At 46.7% G+C, this 15,176-nt stretch overlaps 1 protein-coding gene across 4 annotated transcripts in view; it reads right to left on the bottom strand.

Annotated features, from left to right (window-relative positions):
• The window catches only part of LOC119170411 (choline/ethanolamine kinase), a 116,072-nt gene that overhangs the window by 57,729 nt on the left and 43,167 nt on the right, over positions 1-15,176 (bottom strand). The window contains exon 1 of one of the 4 annotated variants that reach the window (XM_075875887.1): positions 1,203-1,345. The exons of the other annotated variants lie outside the window; for them this stretch is intronic. Within the exon in view, the coding sequence (XP_075732002.1) occupies positions 1,203-1,237 (35 nt within the window). The 5' untranslated portion in view covers positions 1,238-1,345. Of the gene's footprint in view, positions 1-1,202; positions 1,346-15,176 lie in introns of those variants that run through there. 4 annotated transcript variants of the gene reach the window in all.

Genomic DNA, 15,176 nt, shown 5'->3' with positions numbered 1-15,176 from the left:
CTCTCCCGAGACTGGCTGTCAGTCTCTCCACTCATCTCGATCGTTCCCGAAGGCGCTGTGCTTACTGAGGACGCTCGACAGTCGTGCACACCGGGTGAGCCAACAGAGAGAGACCTTACACCTCGTCAAATCGTTTTGCGTGTTACTAAGTCCGTATACGCGTAACATTGAGTAAGCGAGCGCAGGTCGTTGACACGCATGTGTATACAAACGTGTCTCGTCTGCAGTACGGAGCGAAGGTGGGGCCGCCGGAACGGCATTACGGCATTTGCGGTGACTAACCTCGTCTGATCGACGTGGTAGGTCATACGAAGATAACGACAAAAACATGTTAGCTGACCAAGCCGTCCGTATAACGAATTCCGCACAAACCACCTGCTGGTCGAAACTCGTGTTTTAGTAGTAAATAACAGAAATGAACGAAGTTAAGGCGTCATTGTTCTTTCGGGAGCGCCAGCAGCAGGCGGTCTCCGCAGTGGCTTAGCGAGAAATTTTGTCAGGGGAAGGGGGGTAAGTTCATCTATGTTTCATGTATGTTCGTGCGGGCGTTTGTATGCGTGTGTATATAAGTATACGGATGCAAAAATTAAAATTTTCTGGTGGGGAGAGGGCTGGCATATACCAATTCTTCCGTCCCTGCGGCTACGCTGGTGGCTCTCACACCTCGTCTATAAACTGCTATTCCACACAGAATGCATATTACTGAAGTGAAAGAAATCATAGTCATTCGCAACCATCTTGTACTTTGTCGAACCGAAAATCGCCTACATGTAAAAGTGAAATCGTTCCACGGTTATTTTGGCAATGTACACGTATATAGAGCACACCATACGCCGCCTACGTATCATATGCGTACGCTCAGTTCTTCATATTAGGCAAAGTTTCACCTAAGCGCCATGTAAGCAAGTTTAGCAATGGATAAAAAATGAAAATGGAGCGACGACGCGTTTTTCACAGTAGCCTGCATGCCTTTTGTATCCATCTTTATGCAAACTTCCATTCTCACCACTTTTATCAAGTTTTGTCTTTCGTAGCTCAGTGCTGTAGTCCAAGCCTCGGCATATGATTAAGAAAAACAGGAAAAGCGAAGGTCGTGTATGTTTCAGGGCTTTGCTCTCGGCAGCAAGTTGAGGCACGCGTTAATGCGAAAGCGTACCAGCAGCTCCACGTAACCAGAAATTCCGGAGCGTTGTAGGGCTTACCTCACATCGCAGAGCAGCTGCTCAACGAGCACCATTGTAGAACAGGAGTGAAAACGTGGTATATAGTGTCACAGAAATCGACTCGAGGTCGCAAAAAGCGAGCTTCTTCCGGTGGCACGTTCCTCTCGTTAAATACAGGGAGGGCGGGATTTTGTCTTAATGCGATCGGGAGGCAATCAAGCACCACAAACTCGAGAAAACAACGTCAATGTGGGTCACGATACGTCCTCTCTATACCTAGGCCTCGTGATACCAACGCCTTCTGACGTCATCTGTGCGTGCAGACCTGAGGCTGGCTGGACGAATCAGGGCAGGCGGCGAGTATCGTGCTAAGTCAATAAGAAAGATACAGCGGACACGAAGGCACTTATATTTGATTTTCTGCGTTTCACCATGGTTACACATGTGTCGACCTCGGATGGCGCCTCTTGCGGATTGGGTAAGACTGTTTGGCAGAGTGTCTAACCATAATGCGCTACTGATACGATTGTTTTGAAAGGACGAACGTGGGCGCTGCTCGAGTTCTTGCTGTCTCTTGTGAAGCTCGAGTAACACAAGAGAACGGAAGTGGAAAATCACAGCAAGCTTCCGGTTCTACCGCTTTTGTTTCATCTAAAAGCCAACGCAGTGCCTTTTTTAGCTTCCGTTTTCAATAACACCTCGGCGGTCCTGTGTTCGCTGTTGTTTCGTTTGGTGAAAAACCACTCTGTGGTGATGGCGGTGGCAGCGGTAATGGCAAGGTTTTTCTTTTCTGCTTCAGATAAGTTACAATGAGTTCACCAACCTAGAATCACATAAAAACTATAGTAAAAAGCGTGTCGCGATTTCCGTGGCTCCCTGTCCTTCCAGGAGAACTAAAACTTTCGCGAGGTAATCGTCTTATTCTTATACTGTCCAGGAACTTCTCATTTTGAGAAAACATGTTTGCCACCCACTTCATCGCGCCCACAGTGAAATCTTAACGTATTACTCGTACCAACGTGTCACGCTGTATACAAACACTGTATGGCGTAGTTCAACTACAGTGAACTTCCTCCACTGAGACACTATACGGTATCTCTGCTCTCATTGCGCATGAGAAGATGCGCATGACATACCTTCGGCGTATCTGCAATAGACATTAAATAATGATTTTGATTATATATATGTGAAGTTACATTTTCGTAACGCCAAAAGCGGGAGTTTTCCTGGGAGCGCGCGTTCTGGGCAAGTCACAGAAAACGCTTAAACTAAACTTCAAACTTGCAAGCCATGTGGCTTTTATAGTGCAATCGTGAGATTTGGTTAGCGTTCTATCAGATTGATTGATTGATTGATTGATTGGTCGACTCACCATACACTCACTGACAAAAGGGGACTGACTCAGATGCCGGCGATTGAAATCGAAGCATACCATTCACCGATCAGTGTGTATGCAGATTTGTAAAGAAAGTGCGCCCAATACATAGACAATGTGAATGAGGGGGAGCACATGATAACGGGCACACGCGTAGTTTGCCCACAGGGTGACAATCTGGCAGGGTCTTTCGCACAGTGAACTGGTCGATCTTTGCGAAAAATTTAGCTGACGCACAGAACACTTCACCGTACCTAATTATACGCCTCTCTTTCACAAACGGTGCACGTCGACGTACTATAATGACAGAAAATCTCCGCAAAGTATATGTTCCTTCCACACCCCTCGCGATTTCTATATATATATATATATATATATATATATATATATATATATATATATATATATATATATATATATACATGTATGGGCAGATCCCCACCCCAATACCCGACCGGTTTTACCACGCTGCCGTGGATAGCCTCGTCATAATAGAAACATGCGCATTACTTTCAGGCATGTGCAGCAAGCAGTTGAATAGACTGCGCTTGCTCTGCATTTTACTTCCAGGTAAAAGGGTCATTACATCGGCCGTCTTCTAGGAATGATTGCGTCAGCAACGACAGTCTGCGAGCTCTCCCGATTGCGGCCTGTCTGGAACGATGACTTCAGGCAGGTCGTTTTCATGGAGGTCAGCGAACACTGACCAACATATGCGTCATTTCCAGACGCCGTTGACGTCACACCCCACCAGTCGCGCACCGGTGCGGCTACAGTTAATTGTTTAATACGTTGAGACTCCGAACAGCCACGGTCAACTTTGCGCATCCATATTTACAGCGCAATACGACACCACAGAAGGGACGAGGCACACAAGACAAGACAGACATTCGGCGCTCCGAGCGTGTCTTGTGTGCATTCTTTCTGTGGTGTCATATTGCCCCGCCGTGGTAGTCTAGTGGCTAAGGTACTCGGCCACTGACCCGCAGGTCGCCGGCTCGAATCCCGGCTGCGGCGGCTTCATTTCCGATGGAGGCGGAAATGTTGTGGACCCGTGTGCTCAGATTTGGGCGCACGTTGAAGAACCCCAGGTGGTCGAAATTTCTGGAGCCCTCCAGTACGGCGTCTGTCATAATCATATGGTGGTTTTGGGCCATTAAACCCCACATATCAATCAATGTGTGGTGTCATATCGTGCGACAAATATAAAAGCTAGAAACTAGCTCGCTGAACATACCACTTTGTGGGAGCTTGAGCAGCCCCGCTTTCCCATTTGACGACGTCGGTGTCTTCGATGGTGTGTTGTCTGTCCCTTTTAACAGAGGAACTGTTTTTCGTGAACGTTGGTAATCGAACGCCAATACTGCACGGATGACAGTTCCCAGTAATCTACCTCGATAGGTTAGCTTTGAGCGTGCTCTCAACTGTCTTGATCCAGACCTACTCGTCTACCTCTGCTGGAAATCTCGAAAACACTCGAGTAAACCATCTGTCTGTCTATTTCTTTTCTGTTTCCGCCCTTCTTATACGCCTCCAGCTCTCACGGTAGGCAAGGTCGATGTGCTCTTGGTGCACTGATGTCATTAACGCTATTTCATGCGCACGCATACTTGTTGCCACGCCACTCCTGAAGTTGCCAATGTTGTGTCGTTGTTGGGTTGCGATATATACAGGACCACCCCAGTCGAGAGCTGAAGTGGAACTGTTTATTCTCCAGACACAGATTTGGAAGCGCAAGGTAGGTGACGCGCTGGTTGTTGTTCTTTACTTCGGGGGCGACGCATAGATGGTAGCACTAAACGAATAGCTGGGATATTGCGTGCATATGTAACAGTCGCCATTACTTTCTTTTAGGGGCGAAGCACATTAAGGTAAAGGCTTGTCCGTTGTCCGGCGTTGGCATTGTGCGCTATAACCACTCCTGACGATGAGGATGATGCTCATGACGATGAAGAACAAGCGCGCTTGAGACCACCCATTCTCGTTCTGCCATCGCGGCACAAAACATGCAAGGTGCTCACTATACGCCATGACGATGACGATAACGCTGAGGACGACGAGGATGACGACGACTGAAATGATAACGGACAGCGACTTGCCTGTGCAGTAGACGACGTCTCGAAACGCTCCATGATGCACTTCGTATGGCTGGAAACAAGCAACAACCACCAGGGGAACGTGCAAAGAACTCCAACTACGGGCTAGATCCGATGCCACAGAGCAGTAATAATGAAGGCAAAACGAAATTCACAACTCAACGGAAGATATCATTTGTGACCGTATCTGTACACCACTTTGTCACTCATTTACATCCATGAGTGGTTAATGTCACAGGTGAAGTGAAATTCAGGTTTTTTTTTTTATATGAGGAACCCAAATCTCCCTACTCGGCGCCCGAAAGGCTCCACACGAGGTGGTATATCAAAGTGGGAGAACGTAATGTGCTGCCGCTATGCAGATAGTGGCGATTGACTTGCTGGTCGCTTGAATATGGAGTGAAGACGCTGGAGAAGTTCTAGTAGGCTGAGAAAAACTTGTATTTACAGACTGTACAGAAGTGACATAAGTACGGACACTAAAGTTACGAAGAAAAAAAAAACACTTTGGAAATGAACCGTTTTTTGTAGGGCGACCCCACGGGATTCGGCAGAGCTGATGGTGCCTAACACCTCAAGCCCGGTTCAGAACGCTTGGCGGGACTCCAGGGCCTCTTCTTATTCCATCAGTGCTCCGCTATTACACAACTCTCAGCGAAACGTCGCCTGTTTGTCCTTTGATAGGACAGTACACTTGGTCAATCAAAACCCCGCCACGAGGACGTCCCCTTCGTGCACGTGCAGGCTCATACTCCCTCTCCAAATAACACAACATCCAAGATGTAAATAAAACAAAACTTGGAAAAGTGGGTGAGGGCAAGCTCAAGGGCGCACAATTATCTAGACTTAAACCTACACGTACTGGGGTTTGCGGCCATGTGAGCGTATTCCTTAGAGCATCGCTCTACGTCACCGTCACCCCGTTTTTGAAGTGAAAACGGGTCAAAAATCCTCTCCCCTGAAAAAACCGGTGACGTCACAGTGGCGTCACAGCCCTAATTTTGCGTCGCCGGCGCGGAGCCCCACTCCTCATTGTACCAGGGCTGGTTCCCCATCGGCGCACCTGACGAACGGAAGAAATCGCCAAGAGCACAAAAGAATGCAGGGATAGAACGACCGGGTGTTTGCTTGGTCATGGAGAAAGGGATTATCGTGTACAAAAATGTGCTGCTGTCGGCCTTGCAACCACCATCGTCTGTCCGTACACAGCTCTGTCGCGTATTCTCTTCTGTACGTTTTTTTTTTTTTGACGTCTCATAACGCGACGGGTAGTTTGACGGCTGTGAGAACGAGGCCTAAAACGGCGTGCGCGAACACAGCATGCAGCTGGGCCGCAGCTGAACCGATGTGAAGAGTCACCGCGCCACGCTGGGTCTCGGAAGAGGACGGCAAGTCCGGTCGGACGCGCTTCGACTGAGTGCCATCAAAGCAATACTGCGAGCCGGAGCAAATTCAGCGCGACGGCTGACATGCTTCCCCGAGCTTACGGCACAACGTAAATGAAAGTAAACCAAGACTGTACCGCATCCACTTCTTACCGTGGTACTACAGGTGATTTACAGTAACACAGAACAATCCCAGTGCTTCGGCCACTCATCATCATTCACTTCATGGATATTCCGTGATTTTTATGGTATTCCGTGTGCTCAGATTTGGGTGCACGTTAAAGAACCCCAGGTGGTCGAAATTTCCGGAGCCCTCCACTACGGCGCCTCTCATAATCATATGGTGGTTTTGGGACGTTAAACCCCACATATCAATCAATCAATTTTTATGGTATTCTTTCTGACATTCGCGTTTGTTTTTTAGTACGGCTTACAAAACTTATTGAACAAATACACTGAATCTTACTGATATTAAACTGCTCCCCCCGCCCTATCCACATTTGAAAAAACCAAAAAGTCGGGTCTGTTAGCTTTTGTGAAGTAATTAAATATCTTCACTTTTAATAAGTACCTCGGTTGATATCAATGTTTCAACCAAAGTGTTTCTTATGCATTCGCCTAGGACGATTCGAAGGACAAAGACTTCTTCTCCTTTTTCGTCTCGGCCACAACGAAAGAATGCCGCACCACGTGGTTTTAGACGGCGCACAAAATAGGAGGTATTTCAAGGTTACTGGGCATCTCCTGGTTTTACATTACCTACGAGATCGCAGCACTGTTGATCATGTGATGGTTTCGTGCTACGTGCCATAGTGACGTCATAAATTTCAGCGATTTGTGACACCATGATGCCGTCACCTGGTGTCGTCATTAAGACCGTTACGCAAGACCCGCTGGTACCTATGTGGGAGTACAGGGCCGACAGGAAGCACAGGACCTGGTTGATTGGCGGAACAAGAGAGAGGCTTTTGACCTGCAGTGGGCTAGTCAGGCTACTGCTCCTGCTGATGGTAATGACGATGATAATGGTGATGTGGGAGTAGCCGAGTGGCGCGGAGAAACCTCAGTGTAGGCGTCTCTCATAATCATATGGTGGTTTTGGGACGTTAAATCCCACACATCAATCAGAAACCTCAGTGTATGCACTGGACTGTAACAAAGTTGTACCCTCTCTGTCTCTCTCTCTCACGTGACGTTTGCGTCATTCTTGTTGAAGTGGCCGATGCCGACGGTCACGTTTTTGCGTTTGGCGAGCCATCTAAGGCTTTCGCCCTAAAAAATGACAAATAACAGCAACTGCTTCTATGTGATGCAGCGCACTTTTGTTCCCGTTTGGGCGCTCGTCCAGCACAGGCTTCAGAGATGTGCCAGTTGCTTCTTAAATATGGTGTTTTTTTTTTTTTTTGAACAATTACCGTGAGAGGACGTTCCAGTCGAATGTGTGCGACTCTTAGCGGAACGTGGCGTAAGTCACGTACAACCCCAAGCGCCCACACACAAAAGGGGAGCAGGCGCGCCGCCATGCATGTCCGCGGGGAATGTGATATGTGAGCGCATATCCATCGCGAGCGAGAGACTCCACGGACGGGTGCGGGGTGCCATGCCGTGCAGTCACACAGCTCTGCTTCGGGTTTCTCAGACGTAGAGGCTCGGGTGAACCGTCGTCTAGAAAAGAAAGCTCGGTCTGCAGCGTTTCCCGCCAGACAGGAAATGCCTACAGACCCTGTTCGTCTTGCGGAGCGACTGCAGAGCGTGGCTTTTAGACCACCCCTATAAGGATAGAGAGTGCCCCGCCGCGGTTGTCTAGTGGCTATAAGGTACTCGGCTACTGACCCGCAGGTCGCGGGATCAAATCCCGGCTGCGGCGGCTGCATTTGCGATGGAGGCGGAAATGTGTGTAGGCCCGTGTGCTCAGATTTGGGTGCACGTTAAAGAAACCCCGGTGGTCTAATGAACAAGTCACCTTGTTCACACATCAACTTTTTATATGCGAAGCATTTCTTAGCAAACTTCGGCGACTTTCAGTGTATCTATCTATCTATCTATCTATCTATCTATCTATCTATCTATCTATCTATCTATCTATCTATCTATCTATCTATCTATCTATCTATCTATCTATCTATCTATCTATCTATCTAGCCGCTTGGCCCATGTGGTCAGATTTGGGTGCACGTTAAAGAACCCCAGGTGGTCGAAAAGCCCTCCACTACGGCGTCTCTCATAATCATGAAGTGGTTTTGGGACGTTAAATCCCACATATCAATCAATCAAATCAATATCTATCTAGCCGTTTACGTTTGGGTGCTCTCGTGGCCACCCTATTAACGTGGCGTGAACCAAAATTAGCATGGGAGGGTAAGATCGTTTGACGAATGTGACGCGCTGGTCAAGACATGAATAATCATCACAATCCCGTCGCGTACGTCGTCAAACACTTCCCGCCAGACAGTGGCACATACCCACGGGTGGTTATGTGCCGCTGGTATGCGGGTATGTGCCACAGGTGATTGACACTTTGTATCTACCCAGGAATAACGACAAAACACACGGGAAATTTTGACGCGCGAGCGTTAAGAAATACCAGACATCGATAGCGTCGACCCGACGATGACAAAGAATAAATGCCAGGGTTCCAGCTGAAATCGAACCCAAGCATTCTGCGTAGCAATGAAGCATTTTATCACAGAGCTACGCCAGGTCTCGGAACTACTTTTCAAATAGACGATAATCTTCGTGAAACGTCAATAGTAGTTGCAGTGCTGCCTACCCAACTTTATAAACATTATATATGTACTCCTTTGATGCAGCCGTCACGTCGGGTTAACGTCAATGGTGGTTATGTGCCATGCGCTGAAGTTGATTTATGTAGCCGTTTCCAGGCCCAGCATCTTCGCGAACATCAGCGCTTCATATCAGCCTCTGGTGTAGCTAATACGCATATTCCAGCTGACATCGTTGCGCAAGGGCAAACAACTGGTTATATAAAAACCTGCAACTTTTTAACATATGTCTGTGCGTGCAACATTTTGTACATATATTTGTACATACATTTGTACATATATTTAGCGTCATTTTATGACGTGTCACTCAATAAAAAAATTGCGACGTGGTCACCTTCCCTCTGCATGCTTCGCTTAACGTTGATTGATTGATATGTGTGGTTTAACGTCCCAAAACCACTATATGATTATGAGAGACGCCGTAGTGGAGGGCTCCGGAAATTTAGACCACCTGGTGTTCTTTAACGTGCACCCAAATCTGAGCACACGGGCCTACAGTTCGCTTAACGTCGATTCCCGGGTACGCGGGATCTGCCGAATTTTATTAAGATATAAATTGTGTGGACAGAATGGTATTTCTGCATGATCCATGTAAACAAGCAGAACTCTTCTATTGGTGAGCTCCGCCGCGGTGGTCTAGTGGGTAAGGTACTCGGCTTCTGACCCGCAGGTCGCGGGTTCGAATCCCGGCTGCGGCGGCTGCATTTCTGATGGAGGCGGAAATGTTGTAGGCCCGTGTGCTCAGATTTGGGTGCACGTTAAAGAACCCCAGGTGGTCGAAATTTCCGGAGCCCTTCACTACGGCGTCTCTCATAATCATATGGTGGTTTTGGGACGTTAAACCCCACATATCAATCAATCAAAACTTCTATTGGTGATGCCCCTTCGGCGCTTATAAAGCTCGCGACTTGGTTGATATGAACGGGTGCCAAACCAATTGTTTTCGTTTCACTCGTGCCACGCCTGGTCGCACATTCACGATATTTTTCCTATATCGATCGGTTTCACCCCTTATCTCCGGCATTTACGGGATAAACGACGCCGCTGTTTGTACAACCCATCCTTTACCTTTGGATAAACTTGACTGCGACACTGACTTATCGCGTGTTCGCGCGTGTGCTTGAGAGGCAAGGTGGATCCACTCCGACAGCGGTAAACAGCACGTCCGTCCGTGTGTACGCGTTCAGCAGTTAGGAGGCCGATAAATGCCTAATCTCGGCCGCAGCGGTAGAGTGAATTTGAGTGTATACGAGCACTCCACCCTGACTCACGGGCACGCCCGGTAGTTTTCCGTGGAGGACGGTAACGCTAGAGAGAATAGCCACGCGTGCTCGGGTTATCGTCGGCCGTGTATTTGGTGAGTGCTGCTTTAAGACTGAGGAAGTGACGTAGATTATGAGAAGGAGGAGGATAGCGTTATCATATCAGGCATCGCAGAGACGTCAGCATGCAGACAAAACAAGGCCTAAACCTGGTGGTAAGGGGAGGTAAGAGAGAGAGGGGGTTAACTTCTTTCGTGCTTTGAGGCCTCCTGATATGATATCCAGGGTTTTACGGCCCGAAACCGGGATATGATTACGAGAGCTGCCGTAGTGCAGAGCTCCAGAAATTTCTACCAATATATGGTGCTCGTGCGCTGACTCTGATTTCGCATTCATCGAAACGGGACCACCGCGGCGAGCAGCTCTTGAACAGAAGGCCGGAGTGGGTGAGGGGTTTCAACTCGACTTACGGAGGAAAAATTTTGTGATGTCAATTATTATACGTCCGTATAGCGTAAGAAAGTACAAGCGCTGTTCTTTTCCCCGTTGCTGCCAACACCAACAAAGAGCTATTATTTGAAAAAGGCTCTCATTAGACCCTGTATATACTAGCTATAACCGGAAAGTTCTTTTCATATTTCTGTCTATGGGAAGCAACAGCCTCCTTACTGCGTCTCACGTTGGCTTACCCAGTGCTGAATTCCACGATACAAGACTGGTTTTACTATCCTACGCACTTCGTTGCCATTTCTCTTTCTTTCTTTCTTTCTTTCTTTCTTTCTTTCTTTCTTTCTTTCTTTCTCTCTCTTTCTTTTTTCCTTCTTTTTTTCTTCCTTTCTTTCTTTGGTGTATGTTTTCCTCCTTCTGTGTATCCTTCATACGATGTGGGCAAGACTCGTGCAAGGTGGACACCATGCAAGACGTGGCGATCCCCTCTTTAACCAACAATTAGAGTGATGGGACCTAGAGTCCAAAACTGGTTTCAAGGACCTCGGAAAATACATCTAGCAAGTATGTTCACGCTAAGTCATAATCCTCAAGTCGAGGAACTATATACATTCCTCTCTAGGAACTTCGGAAGTGAAACTCAAACCGCGACTTTTCTCCTTGAAGATATTGAGCACCTTGTCCCTAGTAATGGCGCTACCACTCTCCTCAGCGAAGACAAGGTAATTATCCACATGCCACATTACCTCCAACATAGGACCATTCGGGGATAATGTAATGTCGCAGTGTATCTTGCTCAGGAAAATTTTCGCTAAGTATGGGCGCGACCCGAAAACCTATGCACACGCCTGATTTATGCTTGTAAACATCCCCCTTCAAAGCAACCACAGTCGAGTCTAAATTTATGGTTAAAATTTCTAGAAAAGCTCCCGCAGGTATACCACACTAATTTTGGAATAATTCACGCACAAAGAAGACTACCACGTTCCAGAGAATATAATAAGCCTTCTACATCTACACTAAACCCAGAGAAGTGAGGGAAGGTTCCGGTCGCCAGGAACTGGATCACCTCAATCGAGTTCGTCACACGGAAGGATTCTTTGATGTTTATGGAGGAAATATGTTTCTGCAAATAACCAGACATTAAGTGCCGCCAGGTGCTGCGTTCCGAAACCATCACACGAAAGGGGCCACCTTTCTTGTGTGTTTTAGCTGTGAAGAACAGCTTCAGAACTTCCCCTTTCTCACTCTTGACACCAGCGCATAACCCTTCAAGATTCTTCTCCCGCAATAAATTAACAGCCTTTTTTTTAAAAGTCGGCTGCTTGTCCATGACTGGCCTTAGGTTCTTGTTAACGGCTTGCAGAGTGTTGTCGAAGTTCAAAGATAGGACCGGGCGATAGACCATTGACGCCTTTTTCATACATAAGACCAGTGATCTATGTGTGGCGAGGCCACCGGTGAACCTACATAAACTCGAGATAGATTATCAAACTGCCAACCTGTAATCATAACCACGTGCCTTTGCCTTTCCTTTATATGTGTGTTTTTTTTTCTGAAAATAAACTGAAGTTGTTAGTCTGCACCTGCCTGTGTTTTCTTCCTTCTTGTCTGTTTTTTTTTTCACGCAAAATATCATCCACAATGAAATACCAACTCACCCAACGCTCAGTTCTTCTCAACATGTGACGCTGTTGAGAAGGAGAAGGCATACGTCCAAGTACTTTCCTGAGATCTATAGTACGAGGCAAGTTGAACATAATGTACTTTTGAGACAGATTGACTTTTATCTACATGCCTGGACATCTAACAAAATACGCCTCATTGCTTCTAATACCCCACAGTTGTTACAATATCGGTTAGTGGTCAAAGCAAGGTGGTACATGTAGGTATTTGTCAATGCGGAAGTGTATGACAGAGTGTCTAAAGCAGACAACGAAGGCAGTACAGATGTCTTATTTTGAAGCCAGGGTTTATGCATCGGACAAGAAGATCTCGAGCTGAGATCGCGGCAAACTCAGACTCTCTCATGAAATACATTTCGCGCTTTGGACTCACTCAGACTCGGACTTAACACAATTTTTCTGGGCCGAACTCACTCGAACTAAAACACACAAAACTTTTTTTTCCACCTAACGCAATTGAACTGAAGCTCACTAAAATATTACTCGCCCGGACTCACTCAGACTCATGGTTCGATCTGAGTCTGGTCGAGTATGAGTGAGTGAGTTTGCCGACCTACGACTGTGACACACTACGCATCAATATCTACGCAATTCACGTCGCTTTGAGTTTGAACTCCGAGCCATTGCGTCATCTCACACCGCACCTCCGTTTCTATCTCTTCCTCGGCATCTTCAGACAAGTGACGGCGACTCTGAACAGGCTTCAGCTAAGACTGAGGTCAGTGTCTCCTATCTTATCTGTTCGTTGTTCGCCCCCTCATCGATGCTGCAGCCACTGTGCGAAAATCACAGACAGCGCAGGTCACCCAGACGAGGCCGGGCAGGAGAAACAAACACTCGAGAACAACGAGTGCTGTTATGAGTGGCCTCGTTGAGCCCGCCTCCTCAGAGAATCACGCATTGTGAGATTACGGTATCGAAAAAATGGCTTGAGATGGAGGGTGGAGGGAAAGGCAACGCCGGTACTCTGTACGTATATACAAGCCTCAGATATCTCTCTTTTATATCAACGCTGCTCTCATGAAGTGGAGCATGTTCATGAAGTGGAGATGGTTTGAGCACACAGAGCTGAGCATTGTTACAATGGCGGCTCACTTTTGCTTTCTACTATACAACACTGATGATTGATCGCTGTGATCATTTCCTCATGCTGCTCCGCCAGTGTGTGTGTGGTGGGGGGGGGGGGGGGCGTCGAATCGGAGTTTTTTGTCTTTGCTACATGGTAGGCTGTTCAGGATGAGAATGTATTAAGTCTACGTATACCTATTCATACCTCATAGAACACGAAAAGTTGCAGTCGGTGTGAACACGAGTGATGCAACAGAATTATGAGATGATGTAACTGTATGACGTCGTCGTGACGTCGGAGGTCACCGACGTGTCTGACATCATAGTGACGTGCCAGTGACGTTAGATGATGACGTCATCACGCGATATCACCGCTTGGTCATAGACCGATCTCGGAGGCACGTGAGGTGCAGAAAGCCTGCACGGCTTCCGATTTCTGAGGCAATGCAAAGCTATACTCTAGCTGCACAGTGTTTTCGGAGGCGGGGGGAGATTTATACAAGACTGAAAAGCGAAGGAAGTAGGAAAAATGGCTGCCATCCTCTAATCATATTCAGTGGACGTATAAGAGCTTTTTTTCTCCTCGTGTGAATCGTTTATTATTATTCAGAAAGACGGTGGAAGCTATAGATACGAAGTACACAACACTGAAGAATGTGCTCGTGCAAGAAAAAGAGAGAGGGAAAAGGTAAACAAAGTGACGCGTAGTTAAAAGGGTAGTCCAAATAAAATACTACGTTAAAGCTTGTGTAAAAATTCAAAATGTGAACTTCTATGAAATTTATATCAAAATAGATCCGATAGTTCGAGATTACCTTATCGCGTTCTGCTCTTGAACGCAAAGCATGTGCGTTCACAAAATTTTTTGACATACTAATATAATTTCAAATGACCCCAACGAATCCTTTCGAGGGCTATCGTATATGGCAAATATGTGAAACTGTTGCCGAATTGCATTAATTTACTAGCTACTTCGCCCTGATAATGTTTTCTTTTTTTTGTACGTACTCTTCGTATCTACTATATATTCAGCTCGTTAAGGATATGTATGCACTCACGTCTGCAATATCTTGCTATGCAAGATGGCAGTGTATGCAAATGTAAATAAGTAAAATAAACGAATAAAATATCACTGCATTGAGACTATAGCAACAAAAGCTCGTAAGTTGTCGTCCATAATCTTTGGTTACAGCGCAAAATCGACGAAGACGGAAGGGACACAGAGAAGCGCTTGCTCGCAGGACTAGTGTTGTCGAGGACAATTTCTTTCTTCTTTCTTCTTTGTATCAAAATATAGTATGGCTACGAATCGGGCTGACTGTCTGAAAGTAACAGGCTGAAAATACAGTAAAAAAGGATCATCATCATCACCATCATCATCAGCCTGACTACATCCACTGCAGGACAAGGGCCTCTCCCATGTTCCGCCAGTCAACTCGGTCATGTGCTTGCTGCAGTTAATTTATACCCGCAAACTTCTTAAACTCATCTGCCCACCGAATTTTCTGTCTCCCCCTAACCCGCTTGCCTTCTCTATAGGAATCCAGTTAGTTACCCTTAATAACCAGCGGTTATCCTGTCTATGTGCTACATGCCCGGCCCATGTCCATTTCCTTTTCTTGATTTCAACTATGCATATACCCTTAACCTCGGTTCGTTCCCTAATGCACTCTGCTCTCTTCTTGTCTCTTAAGGTTACACCTACCATTTTCCTTTCCATTACTCGCTGTGTCGTCCTCAATTTAAGCTGAACCCTCTTAGTAAGTCTCCAGGTTTCTGCTCCATAGCTAAGTACCGGCAAGATGAAGCTGTTATATACCTTTCTCTTGAGAGATAGTGGCAATCTACCTGTCATGATTTGAGAGTGCTTGCCAAATGTGCTCCACCCCATTCTTCTTATTCTAGTTACATC

This window comes from Rhipicephalus microplus, chromosome 2, assembly GCF_043290135.1.
Source record: "Rhipicephalus microplus isolate Deutch F79 chromosome 2, USDA_Rmic, whole genome shotgun sequence".
Classification (NCBI taxonomy): Eukaryota; Metazoa; Arthropoda; class Arachnida; order Ixodida; family Ixodidae; genus Rhipicephalus; species Rhipicephalus microplus.
Note: the sequence above shows the minus strand (reverse complement) of the source record. Positions and strands in the feature narration are given on the sequence as shown.